Source organism: Marmota monax, unplaced genomic scaffold (assembly GCF_021218885.2).
Source record: "Marmota monax isolate L192 unplaced genomic scaffold, Marmota_monax_Labrador192_F-V1.1 WCK01_AAM20220418_F8-fsc00017, whole genome shotgun sequence".
NCBI lineage: Eukaryota > Metazoa > Chordata > Mammalia > Rodentia > Sciuridae > Marmota > Marmota monax.
The window spans coordinates 16,788,757-16,807,339 of NW_026695241.1; the positions used below are offsets into that span (position 1 = coordinate 16,788,757).

At 41.0% G+C, this 18,583-nt stretch overlaps 1 protein-coding gene across 22 annotated transcripts in view; it reads right to left on the reverse strand.

Annotated features, from left to right (window-relative positions):
• Positions 1 to 18,583, reverse strand: part of Nrxn3 (neurexin 3) — a 1,577,562-nt gene that overhangs the window by 1,059,415 nt on the left and 499,564 nt on the right. For all 22 annotated transcript variants that reach the window (XR_009226397.1, XR_009226396.1, XM_058577846.1 and 19 more), the window contains one exon: positions 4,257 to 4,695. Coding sequence is in view for 20 of the 22 variants with exons in the window: in XM_058577846.1 (XP_058433829.1) it covers positions 4,257 to 4,695 (439 nt within the window). In the remaining 2 variants the exon portion in view is untranslated. The remainder of the gene's footprint in view (positions 1 to 4,256; positions 4,696 to 18,583) is intronic.

Genomic DNA, 18,583 nt, shown 5'->3' on the forward strand with positions numbered 1-18,583 from the left:
AGGTGCTTTTTTTTTTTTGCATCTCAGGTGAGCACGCTAGGTGATAAGCCAAATGAGAGGAGCCCAATAGGTGGGTTCTCAGACCATCACTGCCTGACCAGGAGAAAGCCACGCAAGCGACGGAACAGCATGCTGCAGGATGGTGTCATTCGGTTCCCATCCCTGCCACCTAAGACAACCAGGCCTCCAGGGAGACCAGAAAAATCCTACCGCCTAACCTCTAGTAGATCTTTTCACTACCTAACTGGCTTGGCTGAAAGGTAGAAGAATCATCATCATCATCATCATCATCATCATCATCATCAATCAAGTGAGGGAAAAAGAGTTCCTGCCTGAGTTAAAACCCCTGCTTTTACCACACATGAGCTGTAGAACCTTGAAGAAGGGACGCCGTCTTCCTGTGCTTCAGTTTTCCCTGTAAATGGGAAAGTGATTTTCCCCACCTCACAGGTTGATGTGATGGTTAACTAAGTTAATCCTTATAGGAAAGCATCTCATAGGCCCTGGAATAGTATAAGGGCTCTGTGTTTGCCTGAATCCTCTTCACCGGCTCCCCATCCCCCAAAGGATGGGACTTCCTCTCTGCCTCCCCCTCCATGCAGTGGTACACTCTAGACTGGCCTCAACTACCACCCTAGCCAGTGAATATTTGGGACATTTCCACTAGTAATTTTTAACTGGAACATGTTTCTTTATTCGTGTTATACAGATATGTTGGGCATCTCTTCTGCGTCTGTATAATTCTAGGCACAGAGATGAGCCTGTCCTTCATAGCCTTTCTCTCTTTGGAGTTGATATTACAGAACACAGACACAAAATAAGTAGTCCAGTACACAAGAGAAAATAACTAATGGCAGGTGCTATGAAGAGAGTAAAATGGGTACAAGGTAGCAGCCCATGTGTTCTAATTTAAGGCCTGCCCAGGTGGGTGACAGCTGAAACTAGTATTGAGAAAATCCAGGGGTAGAGATCATGGAAGGCAGATAGAATGACACACACAAAGGGCCTGAGGCAGGAAGGAGTGCGACAGGAGAGGAGGAGGTAAGAGGGAGGGAGCAGGAGTTGAGGCCAGGGACAAAGGAAGACCCAGGCAAGGGCTGGATTATAGCCACCATCAAATGAGATTTTAGAAGGTATAACTTAGTGCCTGACCTGGGAATTTGGGAACAAGGATGTTAGTCCTAAATGGTTTTCTGACCCTAAGATAGTCATTGAACCCTTTACCTCTTAATTTCCTGAACTGTAAAATCAAGAAAATGTACTAGGTGATATCTAAAAATGCTACCAGCAATTTAAAAAAAAATGTATTTGTTATTCTTGAAGTGCTTTGTTGGTACCAAGATACCTGGGTTGTAGGATCCATCAGTCAGCCTTCACTGACATCAGTCTCCTCTGAGTCTCAATTCCCTCAGCTAAGAAGGGTATATCCTGAAGGCTCAGAAGATCAAATGAGATCAAGAACGTGAAATGTGCTCGAAATTACAAAGTCAACACCACAGTAGAATGGAAAGGACACTGAGGGGCCTCGTGGGCAGGGGTAAGCTGACAATCTGTTCCCCACCTTTATCCTAGAGGTGTTCTGCTGTGCTTTGACTTTATAATGTCCTGGTTATCACTTTAAGTATTTTGTGTGCTTTTTGTTTTTATTTTTTTTTTATTCATTTATTTGAGGGGACCAAACCCAGGTCCTGGCACAGGCTAAAGCAAGTGCTATGCTCTACCACTGAGCTACACCCTCAGCCCATTTATGTACATTTTTTTTTTGTACTTGACCCTGAAAACAATATCGTGAACTAGGATATATTATTTTCTCTATGTTACAAATAAGGAAGTTGAAGTTTGTATCTCTTACTACATTCTCTTGCACAGTTTCCTTTTTTTATCTTCCACATGCCTATAAATATAATCTGATCACCAGCAAAAAGGGAGGAACATCTATTGCCAAATAAGTACTAGAATCCATTTAAAATTTTATGCCTTAAGTACATGCTGGGGAAAATCTGTCCCCTGAGTATGCTGCCAGAACTCTTTTGAATGTTCTTGTCAGTTTTTAAGACTCACTTCCCCAATGGAGACTATAAGATATCATATATATATATATATATATATATATATATATATATACATACATACATATATGTGTACATAAATATATGAATATATGATCATATAAGTTTTTCTAAATTACCTAGTCATATTCTGCAGAATGCTCAGGGAGGTCCATATTGTTTTTGTAAATATTCACTTTCACATAGGTTTGTAACTGAAAAGAGCCTACTAGGAAACATCTTTGTGAAGAAATGACATTTAACAGGCCATATAAAAGTGTTAAGTTACACTGTTTTCTTAGGATGATTATTTGTTTACTTATATATATTACTTATATATATATATATTAATATTATATATATATTACTTATATACATATTCTTTGATCAAATGCATCAGATTCAAACAATCACCCAACAGTGTAAGTTGCCAAGTAAAAAATTCAAGGCTTCTAAAATCCAAATATATTTTTCAAAGATGGGCCCACTGTGATGTTCCTAGCCAAAAAAAAAAAAAAGAAGAAAAAGAAAAAAAATAGCTATCCTATTTGAAACAGCAATTAGTGTTGGAAATGAACAGAAATAAACACATGGCAATTTGATGTGTTCAGGCCTATGTGACACAAGTAGGTAACTTTGAAGCTGTGTCAAGGTTAGTCGCACACAGAACTCATCCATCATGACCCATCTTCACATATGACCTTAACCAATAGCGGTAGGTTTTTAAAAGAATTTTTAAAAATAACTTTGGTAATATGAATTGTAATGCATTCTGATGTCATATATAACAAATTAGAATAAAAAATTTAAATAATAAAATAATAATTTGGAGACAATTTTAGCTGTACCCTGCTCACTTATTATTGATAAACTTGAGAGAGGGATTGATTTAGCTTCCAAAGAAATTATTTTTGTGTGTCTTTTTCTCTTTAAAAAGCACAAACTGTTCATTCTTGCTTAACAAGCACATTTAATTTGAAGCCTCTTGGTTCCGATCAGATTTTAGACAATCGATAGAGGTTCCTACTGGGCAATAAAACATGCAATCTGCCACCCGTCTGCCCTCTGCACAGAGCCCATCCTGTTCCTCCTAAGGGTAATGTTGCTTATCTCTGCCATCCCTTTACCTCTAGAATTGTACAGAAAAGCATCTACCAAAACTCAGCCATTTCTTTCTTCCGTATTTTGGGGACCCTATTACTTCCTCTTGCTCGCCAAGTGTAACCTGGAGAGAAAATATCCAAATGAAGACTTGTTCTTATGTGCACAGGAGGATGAATCCCTACAAATATGGAAAATGTAGCCACACCCCTCAGGAGTATATACTACCTAAATGGGAAATCAGAAAATGAGTCTGAAATTCAAATGCTCTAATTACTGCTCTTTGGTTTTCCAATAGCACAGAATGTGACCTTCATTGCCACAGGGTCCCTAGAAAGCTAGGCAGACTGTTCAGTCATTTGAAAACCCCAGACTCTCTATTAGTGCCCCCCAGCCCCCACTCCCTTTGTTACTGTTCCAGAGTGACAATGTAGTGCCTGGGGCTACCTTGTTTGATCTGCAGCTGCAGAAACAAACAAAACCATTTAAACCAAATGTAAAAGGTTAGGAAGAGGAAGAGAGAGTTAGTGAGGTCTGAGCAAAGGGTAAAATACAAGCTTTCACACCAAAGGAAGGCTTTAAATTGAACATGACTTCAGGAAAAATCAATTTGCCTTTTCCTTTCTTGTCATAATTTCTCCCTGCAATGTGACTCTTGCCAATTATTGCAGGGCGGATCTTTGCATAAACTCTTGCACAGTGAGGCATATCCTACAGAATAATCCCATAATGCAGCATCTGTGATGTCACACTTGGTTCCCATGGTGATGAGAAAAAGAAGGAGAAGAAAAGGGGGAAATACTGTACCAGTGACATGACAGTTGCTTTGGGAGGAGGGGTGATGCTATTTGTAAAACTATCCTTAGTTCCAGGGTCTTAGAGTTGTCCCTGAAAGAGCAAGGGAGATGAGCTGGAGAATGTGCGGCATCCATGAGGAAGGTGTTTTGTTCAAAAACAATGTTACTACAACCATTAAAGAGAAGAGACAAAAAATCAACAACCCTGCAAATGCAAAAATTAAAATTAAAAAAAAATAATAAAGCCAGGAAAAACTGCATTGCTACAGCTGCCCTCTATCCTCAGTCACACACCCTGGCTTTTCCCTACCTGATCTGCCATCGCGCTGAATATCCACATGGTACCATTCCCCGTCATTGGCTTTCTTCTGGGTGGCTTTCACTTTGATGGTGCCTGAGCCCATATCGAGCAGCAAGTACAGGTTGCCATCGAGAAGTTCCACAGCAAAGAAGTCAACTTTTGTGTTCTTTTGGCTCCGAGCATCCTTCCTCTCTTGGGGCTTCCCATGAGTGAAGAGGATCAGGCCATTGGGCTCAGTGGTGCGGAAGTCAAAGGAGATAGAGCCCATTCGTTTGGTGTTCCACTTGGGCAAGCTGATGTAAGCCTCTGGGGTCTCAAAGTTGATGGGGTCCAGTGTGGCCACATTCTCACACTTGAACACAACTTCACCATAGATTTTCATTTTTGTGTCCCCAATCCGTGCCAGACGAGACAGCTCCAGACGGATGTCATTATTCTTATAAACAACCTGTCAAAAGCCAAACAAATATGCCATATGAATCAATCTTACGAGCAGCATCCATCCATCACTCACTGGGCACCCAGAACAAAGATTCAAGAAGAGGCTTCAGGACATAATGGTTTGAAACATGAGACACAGCCCTCAAAACCCATCCAAAGAGATATCTGGGGTGCACCTGTGCTCTGAATAGTCCTCTGCATTCCTATGATGTTTCTTTTGTCTTTCTCCTTCTGGCCAATATCTTGTATTGACAGAAAGTTATACAACATGTGTGTGCAAGTTTTACTTGCACAGGAGATTAAATTGAATGGATATAAACACTTTGTTACAAAGATATTTACTGAATCCTTAGTAAAAAATCAGAAACAACCTAAATGACCATCAATAACACATGGCACGTCTTTATAATGGAATATTATGCAGCCTTTAAAATGAGATATTGCTTCTGGCTTTGATCTGAAGGCCCTCCAAGTCATATCATTAAATGAAATCAGCAAGAAACAGAACAGAATTACATTACCATTGTATAAAAATGGGGAGGGATGGGGAGAGTTATTATACATGTTCATATAAGCATAAAATATCTTTGAAAAGAAGCACAAGGAACTATAAAGTTGTCCCTGGGAATTGGATTGGGAGAGAGACTTACTTTTTGCAGCATCTTCCTGTTTCATGTTTTTAAAATCATTTGCATACATTTCTTTTTAAAAAAAAATCATGAGTTTTTGGAGAAGAGGATCCATGATTTTTGCACATTGAGTGTGTGGTATTATAATGAGATAGCCTGAAACCCTGGTTCAGTCTGTTGGGGACATTCATTTAGTTGAGAGTCAGAAATAACAGAACACTGTACCCATCGTGATTTTTCCTAGAAGGGGGTCCAGCAGGGCTCCCTGCCCCTACATCCTACCCAAGGCACCAGCACAATTCTTCCTGACCATACCTTCCTGACCATTGTCCAGTGTGGGAGACTAAGAAGGGAAGGAGAGGATGCCTGACCCAGTCTCATCCTGTTCCCCAAAATCAGAATTTCAAAAATTTTTACTCTTATTAATATATCGATAATTTACTCTTATTGATATAGCACCCTGGGACAGGTCTCAGTTTTCTGATCTTTGACAGCCAAAAGATAAAAGGACTAAACCATGAATGGGGTTTAGTGTGTAACCCCTTGTTATTTCCTTTCCATTATCGTATTCAAATTCTAAGTCAGGACCCAGATTTAGGTCTAAACCCTGTGCCTACTATTTTCAAGCTAGACATCTTTGGCAAAATGACTTCTATAGGTCAGCTTCCTCCTCTGGGCATGGGACTATAAGGGTAAACTATTTTGTAAGAATGAAATTATTTAATGCACATAAACCATGTAAAAAGAGCACACAGTAAGGGCACAATGGCCTCGGTTCCTTGGGAAGAAGTGTTGGTTATCTTAATCTCATTTCATTCTTTCCACACCTCTGAGGAGCCTGCATTATTGTTTCCATTTTCAGTCTCACAGCAAGGTCTAGGAAGCAAAATAAGTCTCACAATCTATTTCTGTGAGAGAAAAATAATCACATGACTCCCTTCAGTTCATATCGTTTGATCCCTAACACCCAACTAGAACAATTTCCCTTTTCTCTTCCATCACCAGGAAAGAACCAAGCTAAAATGTTTGCCTTTTGCTAGGTATTACAAGATTACAAGAGGGCTATATAACTATGACAAAGCTTTGAAAATGCTTCCCTAATTATGTAAACTTAACAGTGGACTTAACCATCATCAATACCACTGAGAATAACAATGATTCCATCATCTATTGAGCACTTACCATCAGGTGCTGTAGGTAAGATTTATCACCTGCCAGCCCATTAAGTCCTGACAACACCCACTTGGGATACCTATAACCATCCCCTCATTTTACAGATGCAAAAGTAGACACAGGGAGTAGTTGATGAACTAGTCCCTATGCACAGAGTAGGACCAGACCCAGGTAGTTGGCTCCAGAAGCCACACTTGGAATGAGGCCTCCTCGGAAATGCTTATGAAGCTCATTGTCATCTTTGTGGAATGTCAGGCATATCCAGCTTTCTTGTTCTAGCTCCATGGGATTGGCCGTGCACAAAGGGAAACTGCAGATGCTCAAGTGAGTGAACCAGAAAGGAAATAGTTTCAGGACTTCTTCCTAAGCCCCATTATTATGCTTCAGCATGTGAGAGCTCTCTGTCGTAGCCGACTTTGGCCTTTTCTGCATTTGGGTGAAATGCCTATGAGTAGCACTCCTTGTAGAGGTTAATTATTAATGGATGATAATAATTCATTCCAAAGGGACAGACAGAGGTTTGGCTCCATTGAACAGTAAATGGAAAGAGCACTCAGGCATCCCTACAAGGAGGCTGAGGACAGGAGGAAAGAAAAAGGCCTTTAAAAAGGATCTGAAAAGCAACGCCTCTGTGAGAAGGACACATAGGTAAGGCTGGGACAGAAGGTGAATAAGCAGAATGCAGACCTCTGGAGAGATGCACAGGAGAATCAAGGGCCAGGAACTGGCCAGGCAGAGATAACCTGACTTCTCTCAGAGCCTTTTGGAAGGAGAGCTCCTCTACCCAATAGCCCTGAAATGACTTGGCTGTTACACGGAGTCTACACTGTGGTTAAAAACAAACAAGCAAAACCCCAACACCTTTCTCACTGACAGGTGTGTAATCTTTCTAAATCTCATTTTATTCATTTCCAAAAGAGGGATCCTCGATGACATGCTACAAATTGTCCCCTTGGTCCTCCTAGGGCTGTTGTCAAGATCAAATGGGAAGTCATATGTGGCAGAACATTGAAGATCTAAACTGGCACCCAGACCTGAAAAAAATCAAAGCAAGTCTTCATCTTCCTCCGTGTTAAGACTCTGTTGGAAACTGATGGGACCCTGAAATGATGCTCTGTGGAGGATCTTCCACCAAGGAAGGCAAAGCTCTTGCAGCCCAGCAACGCTCAGCTGGAAGCTCCAGGGCTAGCATCCTCACCTTCCCCATCCATCCAGCTGTGGCCATGCAGAAGCCTACTGGCACCCTGGGCTGGTGAGCAGGACATGGAAGCAGGAAGCCCTGCCAGACCTCCCACAGTGAATCAGAGTGTCTGAAGCACTGTTCTCTGTAAAATCAGGCTCTCAATTAAATGAATGTCTCCAACCAACAGAATGAACCAGGAAGAGATGTGGCATCAAGTGACAGAAAGCAACCTTGGTTGACAAGTTTCCCTGACAAGAAGCGATTAAAGATAAAGTGGACATGGCTTCCCAAGAGGGCAGGTGTCACAGAGCCTTGGAGGAAGAGAAGTAGAGTCACAAAGAGTGACAAGCTGGTCTTACTACTGCACCCGTGGGTTTGGAAAGACTGCTGTTTGGACTTGTAACTCATGCTCAGGAGACCAGAGAGAAAAACACTGAAGACAGAGTCTCAAGACAAAGTCTCTCTGAATGAATATACTTATATTTCACCACAATCCTTGATACTGAGACATACAGGAGCAATACCAGGAGTAGGGCATGCTATGACTACAGGAATATAGTAAAAATAGTTGGCACCTATGTAGAGATAGCTACTATGTGTCAGACTCTTTAAAAACACTGTTGCGTATCATTCATATTAAGTAAGTAAAATAGGTGATATGTTATAGACATGAGGCTCAGAGGGGATAGCTTCTTGTCCAAGATCACATAGCCCACTAAAGGGCATGAGCCCCTATCTGTCTCACTGCACTGGGGCAAGAACATTCTCCAGGGATGGCGGTTTCTAGGCCCTTCAGCAGCCTATTCCTACACATAAAGCTGAAACCCCTTAGTCATATACAAAAATCTCACAAACTCCTTCTTGACATGCAAATCCCTTCACACCTGGCAAGATCTCTCTCTGTGGAATTCTTCAATCTGCCCATTCATTGATCACTGTGGAGTCCTCTGTAGGAGCACAGGTGTTAGGCATTCTGCATCTCTGCTAACCAGGATTCCCAGGCTACAGTCCCTTCATCTCTTCTTCAACTTGTTCAAATGGTGCCTGTTGCCTAGGATGGACACCTGAACCTGTTCCAGCTCTCCCATTGCCCTAGCTACTCTGGTACTTTCTGATCCTCACTACTTGATAAATCAGAATTCTTTTCGATCTTTAAACAATGCCTGCGATTCATCAAGCTGTCTTCTCTATTGCCCAAGTCACTTGCCTTGACTGGAAGAAGAGACTCTTCTAGCCCTATGTGATGCACTAATTACAAAGAACTCTTCCATGACAATAGAGTTATAAGACAAGCCCATGAAAATGCCTCTAAGGGTTAGAGACAGTTCCTGCACCCAGAAGGGTTTTCTTCTCTCCTCCTTGCCTCTTATCCCAGGCAATTTCTCAATTTCCTAAGAATATGCTTTCAAGTGTTCTGTTATAAGGTTACACCTGTCTACACTCCTGCAAGGGAACTGGAAGGAGAGAGGAATGTGGGGATGTTCCTGCAGCACCCACAGGGCCTCTTGGCCCTATTTTACTATTGAGGAATAGGAAGGTAACCACCTGGCACTTCTTTTCTATTGTTTTTAAAGCATCTTTAATTTTCTGTGGGTCTACATATAGGACAAATAAAACTACCAGGTCAGTTTGGAAGACCAGATCATTTATAGGAGTATGATTTCACCACTGAGTACCATCCTGCTGGTACAAATCAATGAAGAATGTTTGAAAGGAAGGATCTTGGGGGACATTCCCTGCAGCATCTAGATATACAGAATGGAGATGCCAGTGTCAGCCTACCTTGAATGCAGTAGGGTTGCCTGCAAATCCCAATGAAGCTTTTCAACTTCACACTAAATGCAAAGCCATTTACTCCCAATAAGCAAAAGACAAAGATAAATCTATCTCCCACCCGATTTAACCTTTGACAACAGATGATAATGAAAAGAGCTTTTTCTCTTCAGAGTACATGATGGTAAGACTTTTAGATAGAACTTTTGGGCTAATCTCATTGTGTAACATTTCTAATCGGGGTTAAAAACAAATGACTAAGAAGCATTGTGAAAGAATCTTGCTCTGGGGTCTCCACAGAATCACACATCCTACTGTCTCTGCCCCCTTCCCCTTCTGTGCCTCAGGCAATCGATGACTGGTCTGTTGTGATTTCTCCCTCCTCTAAACTGCCTGCTCCACTCATCTGTCACTTAAAACCCTCAGCTTTGTTATCTCAGAATAAGCACAGGTCTTATCTTTTCAATAGACCTCCAATGCCTTATGAACAATATATATATGCATTATATCTTAAATCTGAAATAGCTCCTGATGGATAGGTGACTAATAAATGCTTATATCTTTATTAAATTATATGAAGTTAAGTGGTAGTAAAGGAAGTAGGTCATGGACTTTGGAGTCTCCTCTCACTGGGGTTTGAGTCCTAATCCATCCTTACCAGCTATGTGACATTAAGCAAAATATTTGACTTGTCTCCATTTAGGGTCTTCCATAGAATGAAGGTGACCTGTCTGACTACACAGGATTGTAAGAAATAAATGAGAGAAGATAACCAGTTATAAAAATACTTGACACAATTCCAGGTCCTTAAAAAGACTCAATAGATGGTAGATATCACTATTAATTTTGTTATTTTTCTATGAAGATCCAGAACAAAATCAGACAGTATATACTGGCCTAGAGTCAATAGGAAGGAAATCATTTCTGAGAGAGTAGATCCTCAGTGTATTGTTAGCTCAAAGGGCAGGGCTTCAACAAATGATGGACTCTGGATTCAGTAAACTCCCAAATTAAATATGCATATAAACATATAAAAGTTCATGTTTGTGACTCCCTGTTGTGACACTTATTACATATCATAGTATGTAATGTATATCATATATCATACATATGTCCAATAGACATCATATACACACACATATGTCAAATGGTGACCATTCATTCTCTTTCTTTCATATACTTGCACAGTTTTAGGGTTCATTATCATTAACATCATTATCCATCACAGTGACTAAACTCCAGCAGTGAAGTCCAAGTGCAAATGTGTCAGCAGATGGTCCTCTTAGCTTCCAAAGTCTGAAGAACCTAATATTTGGCAAGACCAAGGCCACATCTGCATCTGCCGAATTGCTAACCAGGGTCAATAAAACTCACTCTGCCTGCTGAGCCGCAGCTGACATGGAACTAAGTCACAAAGCTCCCAAATGCTACATTCCACGGATACCACCATTTGCATGCCTTATATTTCGTTAGCAGTGATGGGGATCTGCCACGGATAAAAACCTGAGTACCACAAGTAGAAAATGGGCACCAAATTGCAGACTGGCAGAACATGTCTCACCTCAAAATCAAGATCAAAAAGACTCCAGCTCAACTTGAAGCCATTAGTTGAATGTTGACAAGTCATTAGATGTTTTAAATGCATTGTGACCTGACACTCTCTGGGTTAAACAAAAACACATCTGCAAGCAGGGTCTCCCGGGGCCTACCAACCCATACCCTCTGATCTATGGTCTCATGTGTGAGGGTTTTGACCAGGAAAAGATAAAAGGAATGTAAGACAAGCTGCTGTAACAGGGAAAATCCAGGCAGGCTAATGTTGAACTAGCAAAACCCTCAGCCCCTACCTCATTTTGAATAAAGCTGTTCCATCATCTGGGGGTATAGGCAGGCCAGCCAGAAAGGCAGAGAGAGCAGTGGACCAGGAACTTACTCTACCCTCATGAATCAAAAGGCCATCCATGGGTGCCAGGACAAGTGCCTCGTTAATAATGAAAATCATTACTACCTCCTTTCAAGTTAAACCTAGACTTCAAATTTGACTTTCTGAGGGATTCTTTGTGAGAGGGAAATGATGAAGTCTGGTTACAGAAGGGGACAAAAGAAGTTCAGAAGGATTTCCAATCCTTGGCACAATCCATGTGATGTTTCTAATTTTAGTCTTTCATGAAGGTGAAATTTCTGGGAACCTTTATTCAGCTATTTTAGGCTGATCAGACATAAGCAGCTATGTATTCATGTATCCCATAGGAAAATTACCTGCAACCAAGTTCCTGGGTTTTGGATGCTGGAAAGACTTCGTCCATCACAAGGGGTGTGTTCTTAGAACCCACTAAACTACTATGTAGTTAATAACGTAAGAACTTAGCATAGACAGATCCAGTGAGAGAAATAAGAAATAATCTTGCAAATACCATGTTCTCCAAGATATGACTTGTTAATGGGTAGTGGAATAAAAATTTTCTGGTTGCTAGCTGATATTTTTAGTCATCCTGGGATAGCAAACTTGCCTAACTCTTGAAACCATGCTGTCAAGTACACATACCATGATACAGGAATTCATCCTGGTAGATGGAATTCATCATCAACTGTTGTCATTCTATTCTGTCTCTTCCCCCATTCAACCCAGATAAAGCCTCAGAATTCCTCTCAGAGCAGTGCACCAGGATGACCACAGTCCCTGAGGGCTGGCATTGGGTGTGGACCTCTTTCTGCAGTGTCTTCCTCTAACACCAAAACTAACTTAGGATGCATTGACTAGTTATACTAAAATATCAGACAAAAAATCTATATAAATATATTAAGTAATCACTGAACCTTTAGCTTTAGACCATGAATGGGACAAGGGAGATTAAAAATAATCCCTGTCACCAACATGCTTGGAAAATGTTGGAAGATACTTCATAGTGGATTTTTATTTTTTAGTATCAGAATTAGAATGATAAATATTTGCCACAACAATGAATGTACAATGACTTATGATCAGAAACTTGACTGAGATTGTATTTCTCTTCCTTCTTCTTTCCAGAAATGGCACTGTTAGGATCCTCTGGACCTTAAGCTTTATAAACAGGGGCTGTGTGTTTCCAGCATGATAACTAATACATCCCAGTATTTGGTACAACACCTGGTACATGCTAGAGGCTCAGTACATGACCTCCCTCATTCCCCATATATTTGCAGGTACTGAACAGCCCTATCCAGAGAAACCTACATGTCCTCCTGTCTTAGAATTCCTCTTTGATGAAGCCACCAGCCTGACTAGAGTGAAAGTTACATGTCACAAAGAGGAACTGAGAGCAGATGAGTAGGTGGTATCTGATTATGAAAAGCTCTAAAAATACGTACATTATGCAACCGGAAAATGGAGGGACCATTAGTGTAAAAAGGAAGCCTTTAACAGTTTGATGAGAGAGGTGACAAAATTTAAAAGATGCCTTCCTGAATCACTAGAAATCTACTGTTATTTTTATTCCGAGGACTAGAAACAACGGCTTTCTTGAAAAACCCTTCAGTGGTTCTCCAACCATTTCAGAATTCAATACAGACTTTTAAGTATTATACACAAGACCCTTTTCATCTAGTTTCCACTTCATTGCTACAAACCTTGCCAAAGTTCTGCCTTTCTTCTAACTAAACATCCCAGAGAGAAGTCTTACCTGGATTCTCTGCCTGTGTAACTGTGATTCATCATTCGAGTCATGGTTCAAGTACCATCTTTGGGAAGCCGGATCCAATATTCCCACCCACACCTCTCCTGCCAAGGCTGCGTTCTTCCTCTCAGCCCCTCGGCTGCATGTTCTAACTATTATCATAGTATGTATCACATTGTGCTATAATTTTCTGTCCTGCCCAGCAGACTGGTATCTTCTCAAGTGAAGAAAACTATGTCTTTCTTCTGTGTCTCCCAGTGCCTGACACAAAATACATATTTGTAGGGTGAGGTAGAAGCACTGGGGGAGAAAGGGCAAGGAAGATCACACAAACATCTTCCCAATGCCTTAAGCCAGTGCACACTACAATGCAGAAAGAAACCTCTATATTCATTCTGCCAAATAATAAATGATGAGATAAAGTTTAAAGCTCCAGTATTACAGTAACTAAGAGGCATTTCTTGGAACCGTTGCACATTTAGTTGGGTTTTCCCCAGGGTGTGCACTTAGGAAATGTGCTTGAGTTTTTAAAGACTATCTATATGGAAAGTTCTGCACCTCAGAGTGGCAACTATCATTAGTTCATGTGTCTTGAAGAACACCAATAGAGGAAATTCAGAACCCAATTACAAATTCTAGCAAGATCCTCTAAGAGACTGACTGACAAAGTTTGCACCAATTCTATCTCCTGCTCTCAAGCATGCTAAAGGGACTAGGGTGCTCCTCGTACATGACAATGTAACTTGGACTTGCCACGGAAAACACATCATAGTGTGAGAAGGTGATTCAGAGCCATTATCCTATGTACACAGAGTCAAAGAGCAAGAATTAATCTCCAATGATGAAGCCATTGGCCAAGACTAACAACTTCTGGCTTCTCCCTACTACCCTGAAAGAAGGTAAATGACACTAGGAATGCCCAACAGCTTTTAAAAAAAGAAGAACTCAACTGAAGAAAATTGGGAGAAAATACTATAAAAAAGATTCAGTGAAACAGAGCCTTCAAGAAGTCTAGCATTGCTGACTGGGAACAAGAGTAGCAGAGGAGACAAGCATATATTTTAGGCATCCCAGAAGACAAAGGCAGTTAGTTCAGAGTTGTGGACAGTCACCATTTGTACCACGAGGCAGTGACCAGTGGGTAAGCTCCAGGAGTGCTGGGACTTAGAAGGCAAGATCACCCAGGATCACCTCCTATAAGGTGAAGCCCACTCATTCAGACAAAATACACCTGGACCAAAACTGCATGGCTTCCTCATGGGTAAGCAACTTCCAAAGGAGGACTACCTGTCAGAAGCAATTACAAACTATTTCTTGTCTGGCCTGCTAAGCAGCTCTGCTTCTAGCCTGATGAAGACTCTCATCAGATGGCTTCTCAGAGTGATCCAAAAAGCCCCTCTGCAATCAGCAGAAAAAGTAGAGAAAGTGATAGGAAGAATATGCCAGACTAGCAGGGAGCTGATAACAAAATCATTTCCAACTCGATACAGAAGATAGCAAATAAGTGTTGGGTTCAAATTGACAATGGTATAGTTAGCCATGCTAGGGCTCAAATTAGCTTTTTCTGAAAATTGTTTCTCTACTCTTTGTTAACTTTCTAATAAAGAGTAATGCAATGAAGAAGCCCCCTCCTTTCTTGGGGCTCCCTTCAAGGTGATGGTACTTTGCTCCAATATTTACACCTCTTACTTTATGATGCCTTTAGTAAATCTGCAGAGACCTAGATAACCACTAGATGTCCCTTATGCCATACAAAACCCACCTAAAATGAATTTCACTACCAGTGACACAAATCACGTTTAAAGATAGCTTTTCTAAGCCTTGGATCTTAGGTGCCAACTATAATTCTTCTGATGACTCACTCCTCACTTGATTTATTGTGCCCATTTCTATAGTATTTCAATGTTCTATTATCGTAAGATATCAAACTTTAGGCAAGGTATGGGAAACTATTATAAATTAAAAGTCTTTTATATTTTTAATCCTGATGGGGAAAAGATTCAAACCAAGACAAGACACTGCTTTGGACAGTAAATGAGGGCATTATTAATAACACACTGGACAGCACATGTAACCCAGAACTTTGAAGGTAATCTGGTATGGATGACCACCATATTTTATTCTTATAAACCAAGGATTGAGCAGTAGTATAAAACATAGTTACCAAGTACATGTGCAGAGGCCACACTATCTTGTTCTGCTCCTTGTTACTGTGTAACCTGGGTAGGCTCCTTAAGCTCTTCATTCCTCAGTTTTCTCACTGGTAGGTGGGATAAAATGTTATACTTCCCTTACAGAGTTGTAAGGATTTGAAGATCAAGTATATGAAACATGCTTAGACAATCCCCTGGAACTATCATCCTCATTTTACAGATAAAGAAACTAAGAAGCTGGGAATCAGAGACTTTTACCATCTACCTGAGGTTACACAGCCATTAGATGGTAGAGCTAGAATAGCAACAAAGACCAGCTTTGGAGTCTATGTGCTCAACTATTATTACTATCCTACAACATAAAAAGAAACTGAGGTTTCTTTAGGATCTCTCCTTTGACCAAATTTTCTCAGTTAGTGTTATGAAAGAAGTCACTAGAAAATTGGGTTTCTCATCTATGGTCAGCTTGCAGGTTAGAGTCAAGTAGATATGAATGAGACCTGCCCAGGGACACCTGTCAAAGCTACTAAGGAGGCCCTCTCCTGGGTACTGTGTCCTTAGGCTTGTGTGAGAGGGATGGAAAGGCAGTGGAGGATCCAGGTTATGCTTGCATTCCAATTTCAACTGTTGAAGTTCTTTCCTAATTCAAAATTTGGTGAAGTCTCTATTCTGACCTTGTATGGGATGGCCCCCCTAAAGAGCTCAGTACTCTCTTGATACCATGTCAGTTCCCCTGCCAGGGACCACCTACATCCTTTGTGACTCTCCTGGTGAAACAGATGGCAAGAGCTACTGCTGGACACAGAAGGGTCAGTACCAGACCAACTGAGTACACCTGTTCCCTCAGAACTGGACCACTTTCACCCACAATAGCCAGATGGTAGGAACTGGCTGCCACTGATACCTTGCCCGGAACTGGGACCAGTTCTTCCAGTTACTTATCAGCTCCTCCATAATAAGGATAATGAATGGTTTATTTTCATAATGAGAGCTGGGAAGGTTGCCATACACATCTGTTCAGTGGCATTAGATTGATCTAAATTAGACCCTTCCTGACAGCAGCCCTTGGCTTTTTTCAAATGGGTCAACAGTTTCGAAGTTGGTTACTCATAAGGTATGTCTGAAAGCAAACCATGTTGCTAGGAAAGCAAGCACCTTAAGTCTCCAAAGAGATATATGTCTCTGTATTAGGCAGAATAATGTTCCCACAGAAATCATATCCTAATCACTGGAACCCCCAAACAGTTCTTTATTATAAAGACTCTTTGAGTGCATAAGTAAAGTGTCTTACAATGAGATCACCCTGTATTCTCCAGGTAGACTCTAAATGCAATCACCCATATCCTTATAAGAGGAAAACAGAGGGAGATTGGACATAAACAGAAGAGACAGAGGCAGATATGGAAAGGCTGCAGCCATGAGCCAGGGAATGGTGGAAGCTACCAGAAATGAGAAGGTACAAGGAAAAGGCTCCCCCTAGAACCTGCAGAGGAAGCACAGCCTTACCAACATCTTGATCTTAACCCAGGAAAATTGATTTTGGACTTTTGATCTCCCAGAACAGTGAGACTGTTTTAAGCTACCGTATGTGTGGTATTTTGTTACCGCAGCAAGAGAAAATAAACACACTTTCTGTTTTACTCAACTTTTTGCCACAGTGACTAAAAGATCTGATGAGAACAATTTCAGAGGAGGAAAAGTTTATTTAGGGCCATGGTTTCAGAGATCTCACTCCACAAGTGGAAGATTTCATAGCTCTGGGCCCAAGGTGAGACAGAACCTCACAGCAGAAGGACATAGCTCAAGACATGGCAAACAGGAAGCAGGGAGAGAGGTCCCTCTCCAGGGATAAAATACAAACCCCAAAGGCATACCCCAAGTGATCCACCTTCTCCAGCCTCACCCTACCTACCTATAGTTACCACCCAGTTAATCCCTATCAGGGGATTAATGCACTGATTAGGTTAAAGTTCTTATAACCCAATCATTTCACCTATAAATTTTCTTGCATCATCTCACACATGAGCTTTGGGGGACATTCTCCCTGTGTTCATTCCCTAGCCCCCATTAGAGTTTGACCTGCAATAAACCGTAGGACAGAAGCTTACCTCCTGTGAGGCTAGCTATCCATGGGCTGCTCATGGTTTATGGAAGAAGAACCAAATCCTAATGGAAAATTCTCCAGCTCCATCAACATTTGTAATCCACTCCTAGAGTGCAACCAGTCTCTAAAGCATAAACTACCAGCAAAACTTAGCTACAAGGCTTTTGCACCTGCCCCAGGCTTTATCAAAGTACATGCTTATGTAGTATAGAGAAGACTGACTCATAATCCACCATAACTGAAGTTTACCTCAAAGCAATAGTTAAATGTAAGAATCAAAGTTAACTATGTAAAAATTATTGTACTAGCAGCTATTTGTGTGTGTGTATGTGTGTGTGACATCATTTCTTCCCTGAAGAGTATTAGTATATTCCTTTAGTATATTCTGTGAAAGTCAGACAGACATGTATATCATTATTTATCCACTGGCCATTCACTGATCAACTACTATACACAAAGAGCCATGCTAGCCAATGTGGGGCATAAAAAGCAGAAAAGTCATTAGCTCTTCCCTCGAAGAGTTCACTTAATAAAGAAAAAACAGACATATACATTTATTCACACCCATTAAGTATTTATTCAATATCATGCTCCTGGAAATAAATACAACAAGGAAGATACAACAAGGAAGGCTTCTGTTGGGAAGATAATCCAAAAAAGATCAGAATTAGCTGGGAATGGTGGCACATGCCTGTAATCCCCATGACTAGGGAGGCTGGGGCAGAAGGATCATAGGCTCAAAACCAGCTTTAGCAACTTAGTGAGACCCTATGTCAAAATTTTAAAAAATAAAAAATGAAAAAGAGTTGGGGATGTGGCTCAATGGCTAAGTACCACTTGGTTCAATCCCTGATACCAAAAGAAAAGAAAAGTCAGAATTAATAACTTGCATGACAAAGGTTTTTAAAAGAAAATTTCCAAATTACCATGAAAGCAGGTATAAATTCCTTATTCAAGCTACAGGGAGTGGGAGGAGGTCAGCAGGAAATGCCTTCCAAAGGATAGAGTGAGACTCTGTGAGTGGCATGGGTGAGAAAGAAGGTCAGAAAAATAGCAAGGGTGAAGGAGACAAGGGTGAGAACTTGTGGCATATTCATAGAGAGTAGTCATTGTGGCTGAATTGCCCTAGATTAATGGGAGTAGATACCTGTGTCACACCCCAGAAGACTTCTTCCATCCACCTGAGAAAGTTCAATGTGAGCTCCAAAGTACTGATTTCCCAAGCAG